General features: G+C 41.7%; 1 protein-coding gene across 4 annotated transcripts in view; it reads left to right on the forward strand.

The window, feature by feature from the left end:
• The window catches only part of LOC144590853 (talin-1), a 214,388-nt gene that overhangs the window by 162,556 nt on the left and 33,422 nt on the right, over nucleotides 1-18,410 (forward strand). For all 4 annotated transcript variants that reach the window (XM_078395257.1, XM_078395318.1, XM_078395370.1 and 1 more), the window contains 8 exons: nucleotides 2,124-2,213; nucleotides 5,442-5,564; nucleotides 10,002-10,145; nucleotides 10,427-10,588; nucleotides 10,964-11,104; nucleotides 14,572-14,753; nucleotides 16,144-16,276; nucleotides 17,412-17,513. In XM_078395257.1, coding sequence (XP_078251383.1) covers nucleotides 2,124-2,213; nucleotides 5,442-5,564; nucleotides 10,002-10,145; nucleotides 10,427-10,588; nucleotides 10,964-11,104; nucleotides 14,572-14,753; nucleotides 16,144-16,276; nucleotides 17,412-17,513 — 1,077 coding nt within the window. The remainder of the gene's footprint in view (nucleotides 1-2,123; nucleotides 2,214-5,441; nucleotides 5,565-10,001; nucleotides 10,146-10,426; nucleotides 10,589-10,963; nucleotides 11,105-14,571; nucleotides 14,754-16,143; nucleotides 16,277-17,411; nucleotides 17,514-18,410) is intronic.

An 18,410-nucleotide genomic window follows, 5' to 3' on the forward strand; every position in this document is an offset into this window, starting at 1 on the left:
AACACTCTCCTCAAATACAGCTGGCAACAGGAAATATGTCTCATTTTACTCTTGCTCCACTACGGCATGCAAGCTCTGATATGCACCCAGTGAATCCACAACAAACCATTCTTAGTGAAGGCGGATGTCGAACAAGACTGTGTTATTGCTCTAAGACACGATATTTCTTCCCTCCCACTTACCTCCAAAGAATGTTGACCTAATTTCCAGATTGGGAAGCTGTTCAATGTAAGGGAACTACACCAGAAGCATTTCCGTCACCTCCAACAGGATCCCACTACTGGCCACATCTTCCCATCCCCTCCCCTTTCTGCGTTCCGCAGAGACCATTCCCTCCGTAACTCCCTGGTCCACTCGTCCCTTCCTACCCAAACCACCCCCTCCCCAGGCACTTTCCCCTGCAACCGCAGGAGATGCAACACCTGTCCCTTTACTTCCCCCCTCGACTCCATCCAAGTACCCAAGCAGTCTTTCCACATGAGACAGAAGTTCACCTGCACCTCTTCCAACCTCATCTATTGTATCCGCTGCTCCAGATGTCAACTTCTCTACATCGGCGAGACCAAACGCAGGTCAACACCTTCGCTCAGTCCGCCTTAACCAACCTGATCTCCTGGTGGCTGAGCACTTCCACTCCCAATCGGACCTTTCTGTCATGGGCCTCCTCCAGTGCCATAGTGAGGCCCACCGGAAATTGGAGGAACAGCACCTCATATTTCGCCTGGGCAGCTTGCAGCCCAGTGGTATGAACATTGACTTCTCCAACTTTAGATAGTTCCTCTGTCCCTCTCTTCCCCTCCCCCTTCCCAGTTCTCCCACTGTCTTCCTGTCTCCACCTATATCCTTTCTTTGTCCCGCCCCCCTGACATCAGTCTGAAGAAGAGTCTCGACCCGAAACGTCACCCATTCCCTCTCTCCTAGATGCTGCCTGACCTGCTGAGTTACTCCAGCATTTTGTGACACCAGAAGCAAGGTTACCCAAACCTCGGCAGCTGAGCTGGTGCAGGCAGATGACACTTTCTCTTGCATGCATTCAGTGTCTGAGCTCCAAGGCACCATTGTCACTTTCGTTGAAGCACACCGCCAATCAATATGTTCATGGCTGATCATCCAAAATCAGTACCCTATTCCTGCTTTCTCCCCATGTCCTTTGATTCCATTAGCGCTAAATTTAAATCTCTCGAGAATACATCAAGAGATGTACATCAAGAGATTACTCAACATCATGTTGCTCAAGGAATTAGTGTTGAAAGAATACCATTCTGGAGCATTAGGTGCATTTAATCCCTGTTTCTACACTTTGTGACTCCCACATTGGCCTCATTAAGCACCTTGGGACACAAAACTGGAGTGCAAGTAAATTGGCCTTTATCTCAAATCCTTGCAGTGCATTGAGGAAAATTCCAAAATTCTGGCATGCTAAGCACCTTGGTACTAAACTGGCACATTTTCCAGAATTGTAGGATGTTGTTCCTGTTAATGCCCCAACACAATTTTAATTTGCTGTTCTTTAAGATGTTACAAAGTCATATTTTCCAGCCAACCCAGTAAATTAAAAGGGAGTGTGAGAGACAGGGCCCTGGTGAGTCAAAAGAGAAGACAGGAACTGGGGCCCCAATGAGTTTCAAGGAAACATCACCTGGGTGAGCCAGGTGCCAAACCATTAGGATTTCTGGAAAGCAGATTGTCAAAACTTACCATCTTCAATTACCAATTTTATTGGATCTTCCTGTTGCCCCAATGTAGATCCATCTTGTCAATGACCTTTGCCTCCCACGGTACCTTTGAGAAGGGCTTCATCATACCTTGAACAAGGAAGGGTTTTATTTGAACGTTCCAGTAATCTCTCAGAACGTCACATTCCTGAGGAGGCCAGAAGCATGAGATCCTTAAAGGCTTGAGGAGCAGTAAATGTGCACTGCTAGTATAGAAAGTGCAGATCAGACAGAAGAGAAATTTACTTTGAGGGAAGTCAGAGAGGTGAGGAAGGTCAATGTAGACGGGCGAGAATGATGCATCCATCGTATGGTATGTTCTCCACTACATGTTTGGTTAGACTCATGACTTTTTATTGAGTATTGTACTTATGAATGATTTGAATTTGATTTTCGTTTCCTTTGCAGACAATCCAAGGAATGCTTGACAACCCGACTGAAGCTGTCAATGACTTGTCTTACTTTGATTGCATTGACAGTGTGATGGAAAATTCCAAGGTATCAAAGTGACTATTTTCTAAATCTTGTTCCTTGAAGAGCAGCCATTAATCACTGACCATTTCAACCTGGACATTTGATTTTTTTTTTTTTGAATGATGATCTAGGGTTAAAAGTTAAATGTAACATCTCCAAGTTTGCGGATGACACAAAGCTGGGTGACAGTGTGAGCTGCGAGGAGGATGCTATGAGGCTGCAGGGTGACTTGGATAGGTTGGGTGAGTGGGCAGATGCATGGCAGATGCAGTCTAATGTGGGAAAATGTGAGGTTATCCACTTTGGTGGCAAGAACAGGAAGGACGAACTGAATGGTGTCAGGTTAAGAAAAGGGGAGGTGCAACGAGACCTGGATGCCCTTGTACGTATGTACGTCACTGAAAGTAAGCATGGCAGGCAGGCAATGAAGAAAGCAAATGGCATGTTGACCTTCTTAGAGAGAGGATTTGAGTATAGGAGCAAGGAGGTCCTACTGCAGTTGTACTGGGCGCTGGTGAGACTGCACCTGGAGTATTGTGTGCAGATTTAGTCTCCTAATTTGAGGAAGGACATTTTTGCTATTGAGGGAGTGCAGCGTATGTTCATCAGGTTAATTCCCAGGATGGCGGGCCTGAAATAGGATGAAAGAATGGATCCACTGGGCTTATATTCACTGGAATTTAGGATGAGAGGGGATCTTATAGAAACATATAAAATTCTTAAGAGATTGGACAGGCTAGATGCAGGAAAAATGTTCCCGATGTTGTGGGAATCCAGAACCAGGGGTCACAGTTTAAGAATAAGGGGTAGGTCATTTAGGACTGAGATGAGGAAAAATGTTTTCATCCAGAGAGTTGTGAATCTGTGGAATTCTCTGCCACAGAAGGCAGTGGAGACCAATTTGCTGGATGTTTTCAAGAGAGAGTTAGATGTAGCTCTTAAGGCTAATGGAATCAAGGGATATGGGGATAAAGCAGGAACAGGGTACTTATTCTGGATGATCAGCCATGATCATATTGAATGGCAGTGCTGGCTCGAAGGGCCGAATGCGCTACTCCTTCACCTACTTTCTATGTTAGTGGTCAATGATTGTTATAAGTGGATTGATGTAGTTATTATGAATGCATAATTAGATAAAGAAGTATAGGTGAACGCTATTATTAGAGCCTGCTCTGTTATTTTCTTAAATATGGCTGTTTTTGGCTTTAATCCAAATTTTCCTTCCCTTCGATTTGTCCAGGCAAATTGAAGTGGCAAATAAATGCTAGCATTTATTTCAAGAGGGCTAGAATACAAAAACAGGGTGTAATGCTGAGGATCTGTAAGGTGCTGGTCGGGCCACATTTGGAGTATTGTGAGCAATTTTACGCACCATATCTGAGGAAGGATGTGCTGGCTCTGGAGAGGGTCCAGAGGGGGTTTACAAGAATGATACCAGGAATGCGTGGGTTAACATATAATGAGCATTTGACGACACGTGGCCTGTTTAGAAGGATGAGGGGGGACCTCATTAAAGCTTACCGAATAGTAGCAAAGAATTCCACAGATTCACCACCCTCTGACTAAAGAAATTTCTCCTCATCTCCTTCCGAAAGGCTATGATCTCTCGTCCAAGACTCTCCCATTAGTGGAAACATCCTCTCCACATCCACTCTATCCATGCCTTTCATGGATAGGCATGGATAGAGTGGATGTGGAGAGGATGCTTTCACTAATGGGAGAGTCTTGGACGAGAGATCATAGCCTTTCGGAAGGAGATGAGGAGAAATTTCTTTAGTCAGAGGGTGGTGAATCTGTGGAATTCTTTGCTGCAGAGGGCTATGGAGGCCAGGTCAATGGATATTTTTAAGGCAGAGATAGATTCTTGATTAGTACGAGTGTCAGGAGGTTATGGGGAGAAGGCAGGAGAATGGGGTTAGGAGGGAGAGATCAATCAGCCATGGTTGAATTGCGGAGTAGACTTGATAGGACGAATGACCTAATTCTGCTCCTATCACTTATGACCTTATGAAGAGACGGAACTTTTCAAACAATCATTCCTTTCCGATTTACAAAGTGTTGCTCTTAATAGTCATGCAGTCTTTAAGATGAAGTGATTTGATGAATAAGATTTCATTGTAACTTACAACTAAACCTAACTATTCTAAATTCTATTTATTTCAAACCCCTTTGTGAAACTACTTGCCCCTCCCACCTCTCCCCGCCAAAATAACGATTTTTCATAATATAGCTTCTTTCCCATCGTTGGGATTCCCAACAGGGTTGACAGCTGAAGATCTGATCACCCCATACTGAAGACATGAACACAATAAGTTGTATAGAGAAAACAGTGCACAAAATTGAAGGCATTGATAGAGCAGACAATTTAGAAAAACCTTTTTGCCGTAGCAGAGGTATCTAAAACCATAGGTATAGATCATAAGAGATAGTAGAATTAGGCCATCCGGCCCTTCAGTCTACTCTGCCATTCAATCATTGGCTGATCTATCTCTCCCTCTTGACCCCATTCTCCTGCCTTTTCCCCATAACCTCTGACACCCGTACAAATCAACTTCCTATAGGGGTAGGAAACCAAGGGGTAGGAAGCTCAGGGGGGATCTGGAGAGGTTTTTTTCTCACCCACAAGGTGATTGGTATCTGTAACAAACTGCCTGAATGGATAGTGGAGGGAATTGCTCATTAAATATTTGGGGAACACCTGGATGTGCACTTGAATATCCGGAAAGTAGAAGTCTGGACCAAGTGGGAATGGTGTAGATATGCACTCTGTGCTTTGGAACTCCATGACCAATTTGACTGTTCTGGTAATATTTGAAGAATGTTGGGCAGAACACCCAGATCCTGACATTTCTTCAGAATGCATCATGGAACAAGCAAGCAGTCCATCACGTCATTTCAAAGGTGCCTTGCCTAAAGAATGCAACCCAGGCCCTGTTCTTGTGAATCACTAATGTTTTCACTCTAAATCTAGAATGGCTTCTTAAAGAACCAATGCACAAACTAGATCTCTTCTCCAAATAAGATATTCCCTCTATATTTGATTGAAATAAAATTATATTTTTTGCAATTATTGCGTGAAGTATTTAAGAAAAAGTAACTTTGAACAGTTTCACAAAAAAATGATAAATAATGTTAAGCACTGGTCCTAGTGTCAAAAGTGAAAAATTGAAATCTTTAGACCAGTTCTTTGTCTTTATTTAGCTTTGCATGCAAAATTTAGATAACAGTGATTATCCATTATTTTTCGTGCAGGTTCTTGGAGAGGCAATGGCGGGGATTTCTCACAATGCAAAGAACAGTAATCTACCAGCTTTCGGTGATTCTGTAAGCTCTGGTTCCAAGGCCTTGTGTGGACTTACAGAGGCAGCTGCCCAGGTAAACATCAGTTTTACAAATAAATGAATGAATAAGTTTATTGGCCAAGTACAAGGAATGTGCCTTGGTGCTCCGCTCACAAATGACTACACAAACATACAGTAAACAATTAAGAATAAAGCATAAACACATCAAAACAATAAGGATCCGCCATTACGGTCTAAACATGTGGGTGGAAATAAACCAGAGCAAAAAAGAGACTACAGACTTTGGTTATTGAGTAGAACTATCACTTGTGGAATAAAGCTGTTTTTATGTCTGGCTGTGGCTGCTTTGGCAGTCTGGAGTCGCCTTCCAGAAGGAAGTGCTTCAAAGAGTTTGTGGCCAGGGTGAGAGGGGTCAGAGATGATCTTGCCCGCTCGCTTCCTGGCCCTTGCAGTGTACAGTTCGTCAATGGGGGATAGGTTACAGCCAACAACCTTCTCAGCTGTGCGATCGATCCGTTGCAGCCTCCGGATGTCGTGCTTGGTGGGTGATCCAAACCAGACCATGATGGAGAATTCTTACAGCAAATCATGCCTATACCTGTGCAGAAAAGATGCAAAAACCATGTTCGAGCATCATTGGGATGGTTTGTAATGCTGCAGGATCCTAAACTCTTGTGCAATATTGCATCTTTATGGGATTCCAAATGTGAAGATGGTTCATTTTATTTTAGCCAACTCTTTGTTAGGTCAATTCATAATTAAATGTTATCTTGCATTCTCTTTGTCATTGCCATTCTGCCTTTTTTACCTTAAATGTGCTGTCGTCTTTTACTCAACTGTTTGTTCCAATAAATTTCATGTTCCAATAACCCTTTTATTTCTCCTAGATTGCTCCCTCCAATCTGTGATTATGTTAAATTGATAGCTGATAATTCCTGACTCCACAAATAATGCTTAACAACACAAAATGTTAGAAAATTGTATTAAATTATCTTTTAGTTTGTTCTTCTTCAGTAGAAATAGAATCATTATCTGAAATCTCTGCTCAAATTCCTATTGCAGTCGTAATCCTAGTAATTTTACCTTCCAGATCTTTAATATGCTGAACTTCCAGAAATTACACACAGTTCTAGAACATTGATCTAATGATTATATTAATTTAATTTATCACACTTTTTCATTCCAGTCTGTCTACCAGTGCTCTTATGTAAACATACAATCTTCCCAAACTTCTGCACAAGTCCCACAGTTTATCAAGTCTAGCATCATCAATAAATTTTGAGATTAATCCTGGTACTTGGCCAAATAACCTGTTTATACCATGAAGGGAATCTGTTATATTTTTTAAACACAGCTCTGTCTATACCAAATTGAGATTGGCCTTTATCAAGTCATCCATTTCGCAGTGCACACAAATTTTATTTCAATTTTTTGAGATTTGATAATCTCCAACATAGATAAAATGAAAAAATATTGTTCGCTATTACGTTGGCATCAAATCATTTGGAATAAAATCTAGGATTACAATGAAGTGATAAAAGGCATAATCTTGCAGTTCAGTCATTTCAATTTGCAGCCTCCTGAATTCTTTGAAGAGGAATCTTTCAAATACTCAGATTTATTCACAAAATGCTGGAGTAACTCAGCAAGTCAGGCAGCATCTTGGGAGAGAAGGAATGGGTGACGTTTCGGGTCCAGACCCTTCTTCAGACTGAATTTATTCACAGCATTTTGCGAATAAATCGATTTGTACCAGCATCTGCAGTTATTTTCTTATACTTTCAAATACTCAGCCTTTGTTTATTTGGCCAACGCTAATGGCACCTTGAAACTACAATTAAAACACAAAGTATGTGCTATAACTCCATGATTATTGCTCAACTAAGAAAACCAAGCCCAAAGCCAAAGTATTATCTAACTATAAACTAAATATACCAACTTACAATAAATAACTCCATATGCAAAAAACAGCAACCTACATATTAACTAGCTCTTAAAAAAAAAGAATCCTGTAGAATCAAGTGTATCACTGGGGTTATCAAGTGGGCACCTCCCTTCACTGGTGTTTCACTGAGTTAGGCCCACGACACCTCGGGAAGGGTCAACAGTTAGTTCTGGCATCCCAGAACAACCCCCTCAATATCTGCTCTCACCACCTATGCTACCAGTATCTACTAAATAAAGGAAGCTGCAGCCAATTAGCTCACTCTAACAAATGCTAAACACCTGCATCCATTCTCCAACTTATCCTAGCCCATCATTAAGCTTGTAACATCACAAATATCATCCTTGCATAAGGCCGGGATACACTTACACAGACTACAATTGCAAAGAAATACACATACTGCATTTCATACGTTTCCTTTCTGCCCCCAACTGACATTATTTCTTCTCCACCAAATCCACCTAGTGTCTTGCTCTGCTGCCTCTGACATCTGCTTTACGGCCTGATGCAAACTCTGTCCACAAATTCCTAGCTCTCCAAATAGCGACATGGTCGATCTCACTATGAAACCTCTACAGCCGAACTTATCCGTATGTACTCTTGCTCTCCATCCTCGCTGCTCAACATCTGCTGCCAACTCTACATATCTAAGCCTTTTCCTGTCATAAGTCTCATGCACTAAGTTCTCCTAAGGCACCGTCAGTTCTATAAAATACACTATCCGCTGACTAACTGACCATAACACTATATCAGGCCTCAAACTAGTACTAATTATTTCTTGTGAAACAACAAGCTATCCTCCCAAATCTACCTGCATCTCCCAATCATTGGCTCCCCGTAACTGGCCTGACTCATGTCTGTCTGCAAACTTCCCTCCTCTACCTTTCTCCCCCTCACGGACAAAATAAATTGCTCCACTCTCGGTTCCGATGCCGACTGACTTCAATTGTGCTCTCCTTCTCTCAACTGCTGCAGCTATGCACTTCAAAATCTGGTTATGCCACCAAGTATACCGACCCTGAGAAAGACAAGTTCTACATCCTGACAAAATATGCCTCAACTTTGCCACCTCTGAACACAAGGGACACGCCGGATCCCCACCTACCCATTATTTGAGGTTCTGCGGTGATGGCAGCATATCATAAATAGCGCTTGCATGACATAGATAAATAACTTATATGACCCGCCTCCATGCACCACAGGTCCCTCCAGCTAAACCTCCTCTTTTCTACAGAAGAAATCACGAAGTGTTGAAAAAACTCATGTTAAGCAAGCGGATGGAAAAAAAGTCATTTTAATTCACTACTTTTTAAAGAGGCACAGAATGGAAACAGGCCTTCAGCCCCACGAGTCCACGCCCATCCATCTATCGCCTGTTCACATTAGTTCTGTTATCCCACTTTTGCATTGCTCCCTGCACATTCAGGGCAATTTACAGAAGCCAATTAACCTACAAACGCACATGTCTTTGGGATGTGGGAGGAAACCGGAGCATCCGGAAGAAAACCATGCAATCACAGGGAGAACGTGCAAACTCTGCTCAGCCAACACTCGAGGTCAGGATCGAACCTGGGTCCCTGGAGTTGTGGGCCATCAGCTCGACCAGTTGTGCTATAGACAATAGACAATAGGTGCAGGAGGAGGCCATTCGGCCCTTCGAGCTAGCACCGCCATTCAATGTGATCATAGCTGATCATTCTCAATCAGTACCCCGTTTCTGCCTTCCCCCCATACCCCCTGACTCCGCTATCCTTAAGAGTTCTATCCAGCTCTCTCTTGAATGCATTCAGAGAATTGGCCTCCACTGCCTTCTGAGGCAAAGAATTCCACAGATTCACAACTCTCTGACTGAAAAAGTTTTTCCTCATCTCAGTTCTAAATGGCCTACCCCTTATTCTTAAACTGTGGCCCCTTGTTCTGGACTCCCCCAACATTGGGAACATGTTTCCTGCCTCTAACGTGTCCAACCCCTTAACAATCTTATACGTTTCGATAAGATCTCCTCTCATCCTTCTAAATTCCAGTGTATACAAGCCTAGTCGCTCCAGTCTTTCAACATATGAAAGTCCCGCCATTCCGGGAATTAACCTAGTAAACCTACGCTGCACGCCCTCAATAGCAAGAATATCCTTCCTCAAATTTGGAGACCAAAACTGCACACAGTATTCCAGGTGCGGTCTCACTAGGGCCCTGTACAACTGCAGAAGGACCTCTTTGCTCCTATATTCAACTCCTCTTGTTATGAGCTTACCAGTTTAAATTGATTCCTGACTTAAAGATCTATTTATTTCTTGTCAGAAATGTTGCATGTCTGGGTATTGTGTGCTGCATTGTCTTTGGAAGCTTCTTTGTAATGGGAAGAAAGGAAACTTTCCGTTTCCGTGATAGTTACAGCAGGAGAAGAACGGCCAATTCCATACCTGGCAAAAGTGAAGAGAAGACTGATGTTTGGAGTCACCATTTTATTTATTAGAAGATTGATGCTCGTAACAAAAAATATTCAAGAGGACAAAAGGTGTGCATTTAAAAAAAAAAAACTAAACCTGTTTAAATCTTGATTTGCAGGCAGCCTACCTTGTAGGAATATCAGATCCCAACAGTCATGCTGGGCAGGAGGGATTAGTTGATCCAGCTCAATTTGCCCGTGCCAACCAAGCAATCCAAATGGCTTGTCAGAACTTGGTAGACCCATCCTGCATCCAGACACAGGTAAGATATGTTATTTTTGTTGCAAAATTAAAATATTTACCTTTTGGCAGAATCCCGTGATAGTTACAGCAGAAGAAGAAAGCCAATTATCCAGATTCTAGAAACCTACTGCATAGGTTTTCTATCATGTTTCGTCCGTCACCTCCATTCTATGTGCCCTGGTTCCAGAACTCGCCACATTTCTAGTTCTTGATTCAATTTCTTGAATTTTGGAATGCTCTGTTTGTGAGTTTGCATGAATTAGTTGAAGCTTTTCGCTCAGTCTTCTTGTCTTGCTGCAGGTTTTGTCCGCTGCCACCATTGTTGCAAAGCACACCTCTGCCCTGTGCAATGCCTGTCGCCTGGCCTCTTCCAAGACCTCGAACCCCGTTGCAAAGAGACAGTTCGTACAGTCGGCGAAAGAAGTGGCAAATAGCACAGCCAATCTCGTGAAGACAATCAAGGTATGTCCTAGAAAATTCATGTTTACAGACGAGCATTTCGGGTTACAACTTGTATGGAGTTGAGTCACATATGATTGTTACATTGACAAGTTTGCATTGATAGTTAGAAACATAGAAAAATAGCTGCAGGAGTAGTCCATTCGGCCCTTCGATCCAGCACCGCCATTCAATATGATCATGACTGATCATCTAAAATCAGTACCCCGTTCCTGCTTTTTCCCCATTTCCCTTGATTCCTTTAGCCCTAAGAGCTAAATCTAACTCTCTCTTGGATTTTTTTAAATGGACCGACATATTGCTGTTTCAATGTATAATCTTTTGTAGTTTGGACTATTAAAATGATTAAAACTGCTTTACTCTTCTGAAACAACACAGGCCCTCGATGGAGCATTTTCAAATGACAACCGAGAGAAGTGCCGAGCTGCCACAGTTCCTCTGATAGAAGCAGTCGAGAATCTGACAGCGTTTGCTTCCAACCCAGAGTTTGTCAGCATCCCAGCTCAAATCAGTCCTGAGGTACTGCAAAAGCCTTTGGTTCAATTCTGAAAAAAAGGAAATCGATGGCCAGTTTAGTTTGGTATATAATTGTCATGTGTACTGAGGTACAGTGAAAAACGTTTTTGTTTTGTACTAAGGTAGACGCAAAATGCTGGAGTAACTCAGCGGGACAGGTAGCATCTCTGGATAGAAGGAATGGGTGACGTTTCGGGTCGCGATCCTTCTTGTTTTGTACTATCCAGTCAGCGGAAAGACTAGACATATTATAATCAAGCCGTTTACAGATACAGGATAAAGGGAATGACGTTTAGTACAAGATAAGTCCAATAATCTCTGATTAAAGATAGTCCGAGTATCTTTAATGAGGTAGATGATATGTCGGGACCGGTCTCCTATTGGTAATAGGTTAGTTGTCTGATACCAACTGTGAAGAAACTGTCCCTGAATTAAACTAAACAGAAACAGGAGTAGGAATGTTGGTTTAGTTTAGTTTAGAGATACAGCATAGAAACGGGCCCTTTGGCCCATCGAGTCCACACCAATCCACCGATCACCCATGCACGAGTTCGAGTTCTATGTTATCCCACTTTCGCATCCTTCACACTAGAGCCAATTTTCAGAGGCCGATTAACCTACAAACCTGCATGTCTTTAGAATATGGGAAGAAACCAGAGCACCCAGAAGAAACTCACACACTCACTCAGAAAGAACGTACAAACTCCACACAGAGAGCAGCCAAAGTCCGGGTCTCTGGTACTATGAGGCAGCAGCTCTACCGCTGCACCACTCTGCTGTCCTGCCACTTCCTTATAGTTCCGCATGTCTGCCCTGCCACTGCCAGCTTCTGGCAGATCCTTTACTCCAGTGCCACTTTCCTGCACTAACCCCATATTCCTTTATTTCCCCCAAACACCCCAAAATCTATTGATCGGTCATACAAATATTCAGTGACAGAACCTTCACAACCCTCTTAGAGAGTGAATGCAAAGATTTACCATTCTCTGACACTTATGACCCAATGACTGATGTTGAATTTGGTTATGAATATTATGTGTCTTCAACTATAATTAAACTAATGCATTGCAAATCTACTAAACAACTTTTTTAACCATTGGCTAAATATACTATTGATGGCACTACCAGTATTCACCTTACAACTTGCGAAATGGAGAGTGGCTATTCGGCCATTGAATCTATGCTGGATCTCTGAGCCATCATATCAATGATATTTTCCTGTAATGTATTCTCTGTGTGATCTTAAAATCACAACTAAAATTGGGCTCAATTTACATAATAACCAGCAAATCTTCAGGAGGTGGGAGTAGACCAGTACCTGGAGGAAACCCATGTGATCACAGTAAAAATGTGCAGATTCCGCTCAGACATCAACGGATGTACTGGTATGGTGGCCAGAGACCAGGGTTTGATCCTGAATATGGTTGCTTGTCTGTACACAGTTTGTACGTTCTCCCGTGATCTGCGTGGGTTTTACCCGGGAGCTCTGGTTTCCTCCCACACTCCAAAGACGAACAGGTTTGTAGGTTAATTGGCTTGGTAAAATTATAAATTGCCCCTAGTGTGTGTAGGATAGTGTTAATGTACGGGGATTGCTGGTCGGCACGGACTTGGGCCGAAGGGCCTGTTTCTCTAAACTAAAAAAACTAAACTAATTAGCGAGGGTCGCAATCTCTGGCGCCACCAAAGTTTGAGAGTGAATGGGAATCTATTTTGAGCTGTGGATTATGACACCTGGTTGCAGAATATAAATTAAATTAATAATGTGGAATTCAAAACGGTAACATTAATTATGATGACCGCAAATCTACCAGATTTTTTTTCTAGAGCCCACCTGGTTCCTTAGTCCCCTATACAAAGCAGATCTTGGGCCAAACGCAGGCAGTTGGGACTCGTGTAGACGGGGCATGTTGGTCGGTGTGGGCAAGTTGGGACGAAGAACCTGTTTCCTTACTGTGTGACTCTATGACTATCTGCCAACCCCACCAAAGTGGTTGACCTCGATAAGCCACTTAGTGCAAGGACAGTGAGGATAGGTAATAAATGCTGGCCCAGCAAAGTCTGGACTATGAAATATGAATAAAAAATAATTTCCGCTGTATGGTGACTTTTGATGAGGAAATAAAGTCAATTACTTGAACATTATTTAATTTTTCTCCAAAACTGAAAATATATTTAAGACTCCAGTAACCTTTGAGGCACTGAGAGGAGACAATCCTTATTGTGACTATTCTACACTCTAAGGGAAAGGAAAAAAATGTGTAATTTAGAAAAAAAATTACACATTTTTTTGTAGGTCTCTGAAGGTAAATGCTGCCAAAAGGTGATTCCATGAATTGGTTAACATCTCACCCAAAATATTACACTCTCTCAATGTAACCGATCAAAGGGAAGGTTGCACTTTTAAGCACTGAAGTCAATATAAAAAACTTCCTGTACTTGTCCACACGAGGGTGCCAAATCTCCAACTGAACTATTAAAGGGCCTGTCCCACTTAGGCGATTTTAAGGCGACTGCGGGCGACTAGGCTGTCGCCGACAGTTCGCCCGGGTGTCGCGGGCATGATCGTGAGGAGTCTTCCAAAGATCGTAGTGGATTGTAGTGGATCTCGGCGCGTCGCTGAGAAATCAAACGGTTTGAAATTTCTCGGCGACAGCTGGCTTGTCGCCAGGTATCGTAGCTTATTGCAGGCGCTGTCGCATGCTGTCCCCAGGTTTGATAGGTTCTCTTAAGATGCATTTAGAAGCACATAATATTAAAATAAGTAAAGTCATTTCAAAATACCATAAAATGCTTGTGTTTAACGAATTTATTTACCGTCGGGACATTTGACAGGTAGATTGGAGGCGACAGTTTGACGGTCAGGTAAGCGTGCGAATTTTCGCGATGTTTTTGGCCTCAGCCATTACATTTAAAGTGGGCTCCAAACCCAGATATTCAACCCAGAAACCAGATATGCATCCACCTTTACATTTTCAATGAATGCCCACACACTTTTCACGAAAATCCACTGAACCACTTTATAATTTTTTTTTTTTTAATACAGCTATTAGTAAACTGGAAGTAAATCCGGTTTATTCCTTGTTACAGTGAAGCTTGGTTTTTAAGTAACCCATACAAGGTATTATAGTTCAAAACTCTCAAGTACTTACCGACTTGTCAGTGATTTCAGCGAAAACCAGGACACCGGAGAAACCAGGACAGCGTGGGAATTTTTGTGATGTTTCAGAGGACTCTGTAATCTCGACCTGACTCGGCATTGTCGTGGTCATTGTCGTCGGGTAAAAGAAAAGTTTGGCGATCTGCTACGACTTTGACAGTCGCCAGCAGTCACCAAAAAAATCGCCTAAGTGGGACAGGCCTAAATCGCCTAAGTGGTACTTTTCTTTTAACAAGTTAGAAAAATTGCATCAGTGGAACAATTTGCTTCAAATGCTTATTTCCATGTTTGATGTTTTTTCTTGTGGCAGGGTCTTAATGCAATGGAGCCGATAGTTGTGGCTGCAAAGACAATGCTGGGTAGTTCGACTGGCCTAATTCAGACTGCTCGCGCCCTTGCTGTAAATCCCAAAGACCCGCCAAAATGGTCTGTTTTGGCTGGACATTCCCGAACTGTTTCTGATTCTATCAAGAAGCTCATTACTTCCATCAGGTATTTCTATTAAACAAGATCGGTTCAAGTTCTGCTTGAACTTTACACAGGGCGTAATCTCTACTGTCTGTTTTGTCGATTATCTGATTTTTTAAAAATGTAAGCACTGTTATGTCTTTGTTTTGAGATTTATCTGACTCTAAGTTTTCTTCTCGAGATTGTTTAATAACATTGTCAGACATCCTAGATTTATTATGGTTTGCTGCATCTATTGTAAATTATGCTTTTATTTAATTGTTTAATTCTATCATTTGCCCTTTAAGAAATATTTATGCATTGTTTAGAAAATCTTAGGTTCTAATAAACAAAATTGTGCTAATTAACATGTTAATTAAGCTTTGCAGCATATTTAAAACTAACTCAACATGTTAGAGTGCAATCTATTAAAATCATGACCTTTCTAAAAAGAATTAATCAACAATATTACACCCCTCTGTTAATAGGCTTGCTATTTTTCTGTTGAGTCTTTGAATAGTGAGCTATCCCCAATTGTAATTCCTGTTATCAATAATTACATGAAAAATGTTGCTACAAATATTTTTATTAAGCCCCGATCAAGAGACGTTTAAAATAAGAAAATATCTTAAAATTAGCAACCCTGCTAGATGAACTAAAAGTTTTGATTCATCTGTGCTTGAATCCTTTCAGATTTGTTATATTTTATATTTATGTGCAGGTAACATTTATTGAGCAATAGCCCATTATTGCTCAGCTTGAGTTTCGTCACGGCCTTACCTTAGCAGAGCTAAATTCAACGTGAGGTTAAAGTAACTATTGTTGCTCTCAAAATTTGAGATCAAGAATGTGCCTAACATTTCACCGTATTTGAAATGGTGCACATTACTTGGTTCCCTTGACATGTTAATAGAATTAACATGGCGATGGTGTCAATTCAAATGAGTAAAAGCTGGAATTCATAATTTTAATGCATCATGTGACTTGAAGTAAAGGTCACAGTCCACACTGGAATGTAACCTTCAGACACACTGCCACAGCTTGAACATTTAGTGGAGTTCTGTTCACTGATTGTTTTGTCTCCACACCGTGTGTTCAGTACCTTTGCAAAATGATAGCTTGAAGTAAATCTTTTAATACAATTTCTGTAGTTTGGTGGCAAAATACACAAAGTACATTTGTAGATTTTGCGTGTGAAATCATCACTTGCACTTTGTGTCGCCTGCCACAATTCAGGGTCAACTGTTCAAAGACTGAGAAAACTAATAAAGGTACGAAAATGATGCTGGTGCTATATTCAGTATTTTCTTTACATTAATATAGGTTCAGTGAATGTTGCTGTCATCTTGAATGAGAGAGAGTGTACAACAGTTACTGAATTGTTTCTTTGATATCACAGTATATTCATGGTACATGTTTTATTTCGCTTCTTCAGAGATAAGGCTCCTGGACAGAGGGAGTGTGATGAAGCCATTGATGTTCTCAACCGATGTATCAGAGATGTTGACCAGGCATCTTTGGCAGCAATTAGTCAGCAGTTAGTCCCACAGCAAGACCGCTCCCAAGAGGTGAACAACAAATATTTTCTTTGTTCTGTGGTTTTCTGCATCTCGGCTATTTCATTTTAAATAATTGTGCTGGTAAATCTAAAAGCATGGATTTGCAAACTTTCCATTTTATTCCCTCTTATATTCTACCCTATCCCAGCTTGAAGCTTGTTATCAGAACATCTTTCCCTATTTAGAAACATAGAAAAATAAGTACAGGAGTTGGCCATTCGGCCCTTCGAGCCAGTACCACCATTCAATGTGATCATGGCTGATCATCTAAAATCAGTACCCCATTCATGCTTTTCCCCCCATATCTCTTGATTCCTTTAGCCCCGAGTTAAATCTAACTCTCTCTTGAAACAGGAAGCCCGTTGCCCTGAAATGCTAACTGTTTCTGTACCTTGACTTTATATGGCATTCTGAATATTTCAGCTTTCCAGTTTAATTGTTATTATTTTAAGATTTGCATTGATTAATTATTTTGAGGTGAGTTGGGGCAAAGTTTGGAGATGTGTGGGGCAAGCTTATTTTACACAGAGGGTGATGAGAGGAGGCAGATACAATACTGGCATTTAAGAGACTTTTGGACAGGCAAGGTGATGGAGGGATATGGATCATGTGCAGGCAGACAAGAGTTGATCTTGGCATCATGTTGGGCACAGATAATGTGGGCTGAACGGTCTGTTTCTGTGCCATATTGTTCTATGTCCTTTTTGAAGCTTATATTCACTACAACTTCAGTATTAAAATCCAAAGATATGGTGCAACAATGCCATAGACAGGTTTTACAACATCAGTTTGTTCACCCAATGTAAGGCAATACTCAATACATAAATATAGGCACAACAGACATGCTGTAATCTGGAACAAAAACAAACTGCTGGAGGATCTCCCAGTCAGGCAACATCTGTGGAGGCAGAAGGATGGTCGACCTTGCAGGACAGGACACTACTCCATCACGGGCATCTTTCTTCGTCCACTGAGGCTGCCTGACCCGCTATGTCCCTCCAGCAGGTTGTTTTTTTGTGTTTAATAAATAAATGCAAATCTGTCTTTAAATTTCTGATTCATCACACTCTTGATTCCACTGTAAAAAATGTTAAATTTGAACTGATTCATTGTCCTAATAACTTCTATTCCAATTGTCCATTAGGCATTACACGATCAGATGGCTGGAACTGTCCACGAGATCAGCAATCTGATTGAACCAGTAGCTGTGGCTGCTCGCGCTGAAGCTTCACAACTAGGACACAAGGTAAAATATCTGTGTTCTGGACAATAGGTTCCTGACATTGCCTAGGTATCAAACACTTTCTTTTAAGTCTGTACTTAAAGCTGTCCAGAGACAATACTTACAACATATATATTGCCCTCAGCAATGTGTTGAATAATGGAAACATTCTTTAACACATTGAGCTTGGTATGGAACTTTATTTGTCGCATGTACTGAGTGAGGTACAGTGAAATTCATTTTTCGTATACCGCTCAAAATCTTGCACCAATGGTTTAGATTAGCCATGCAGTCTATTGTAGGAAGGTTCACAGCTGCCTCCCTGCTGCTGATGTGGTAAATCTCTGATTTTGGTCACAGATTTTGATAGATACAAAGTAGAGGCCATCTCTTTCCTCTCGTCCCTCTCTTTCCCCTCCCTCCCCCTTCCCAGTTCTCCCACTGTCTTCCTGTCTCCTACTACATCCTATCTTTGTCCCGCCCCCTCCCCTGACATCAGACTGAAGAAGGGTCTCCACCCGAAACGTCACCCATTCCTTCTTTCCTGAGATGGTGCCTGACCCGCTGAGTTACTCCAGCATTTTGTGTTCTCCAAAGTAGAGGCCAGATACTTTAGTCAATTCCCAAAGCTGGTAGAACACCATTGCTTTTCCCAGAGCAAAATTGGAGAAAAATTAGACCAGTAACATCAGGAAAATGAGTATCAGAGTCCACGTAAATTACTTTGAGTCATATTTTAGTGTACAGATGCTCCTCAACTTACGATGCTTCGACTTTACGATGTTGCAGACGTTGGGCAACACCAGCGAGCCACAGCTCGCTCCTGGTCACATGATCAGGTGTATTCAATGCGTTTTCGACTTATGATACTTTCGGTTTACGATGGGTTTATTGGAACGTAACTCCATCGTAAGTTGAGGA

This window comes from Rhinoraja longicauda, chromosome 1 (assembly GCF_053455715.1).
Source record: "Rhinoraja longicauda isolate Sanriku21f chromosome 1, sRhiLon1.1, whole genome shotgun sequence".
Classification (NCBI taxonomy): Eukaryota; Metazoa; Chordata; class Chondrichthyes; order Rajiformes; family Arhynchobatidae; genus Rhinoraja; species Rhinoraja longicauda.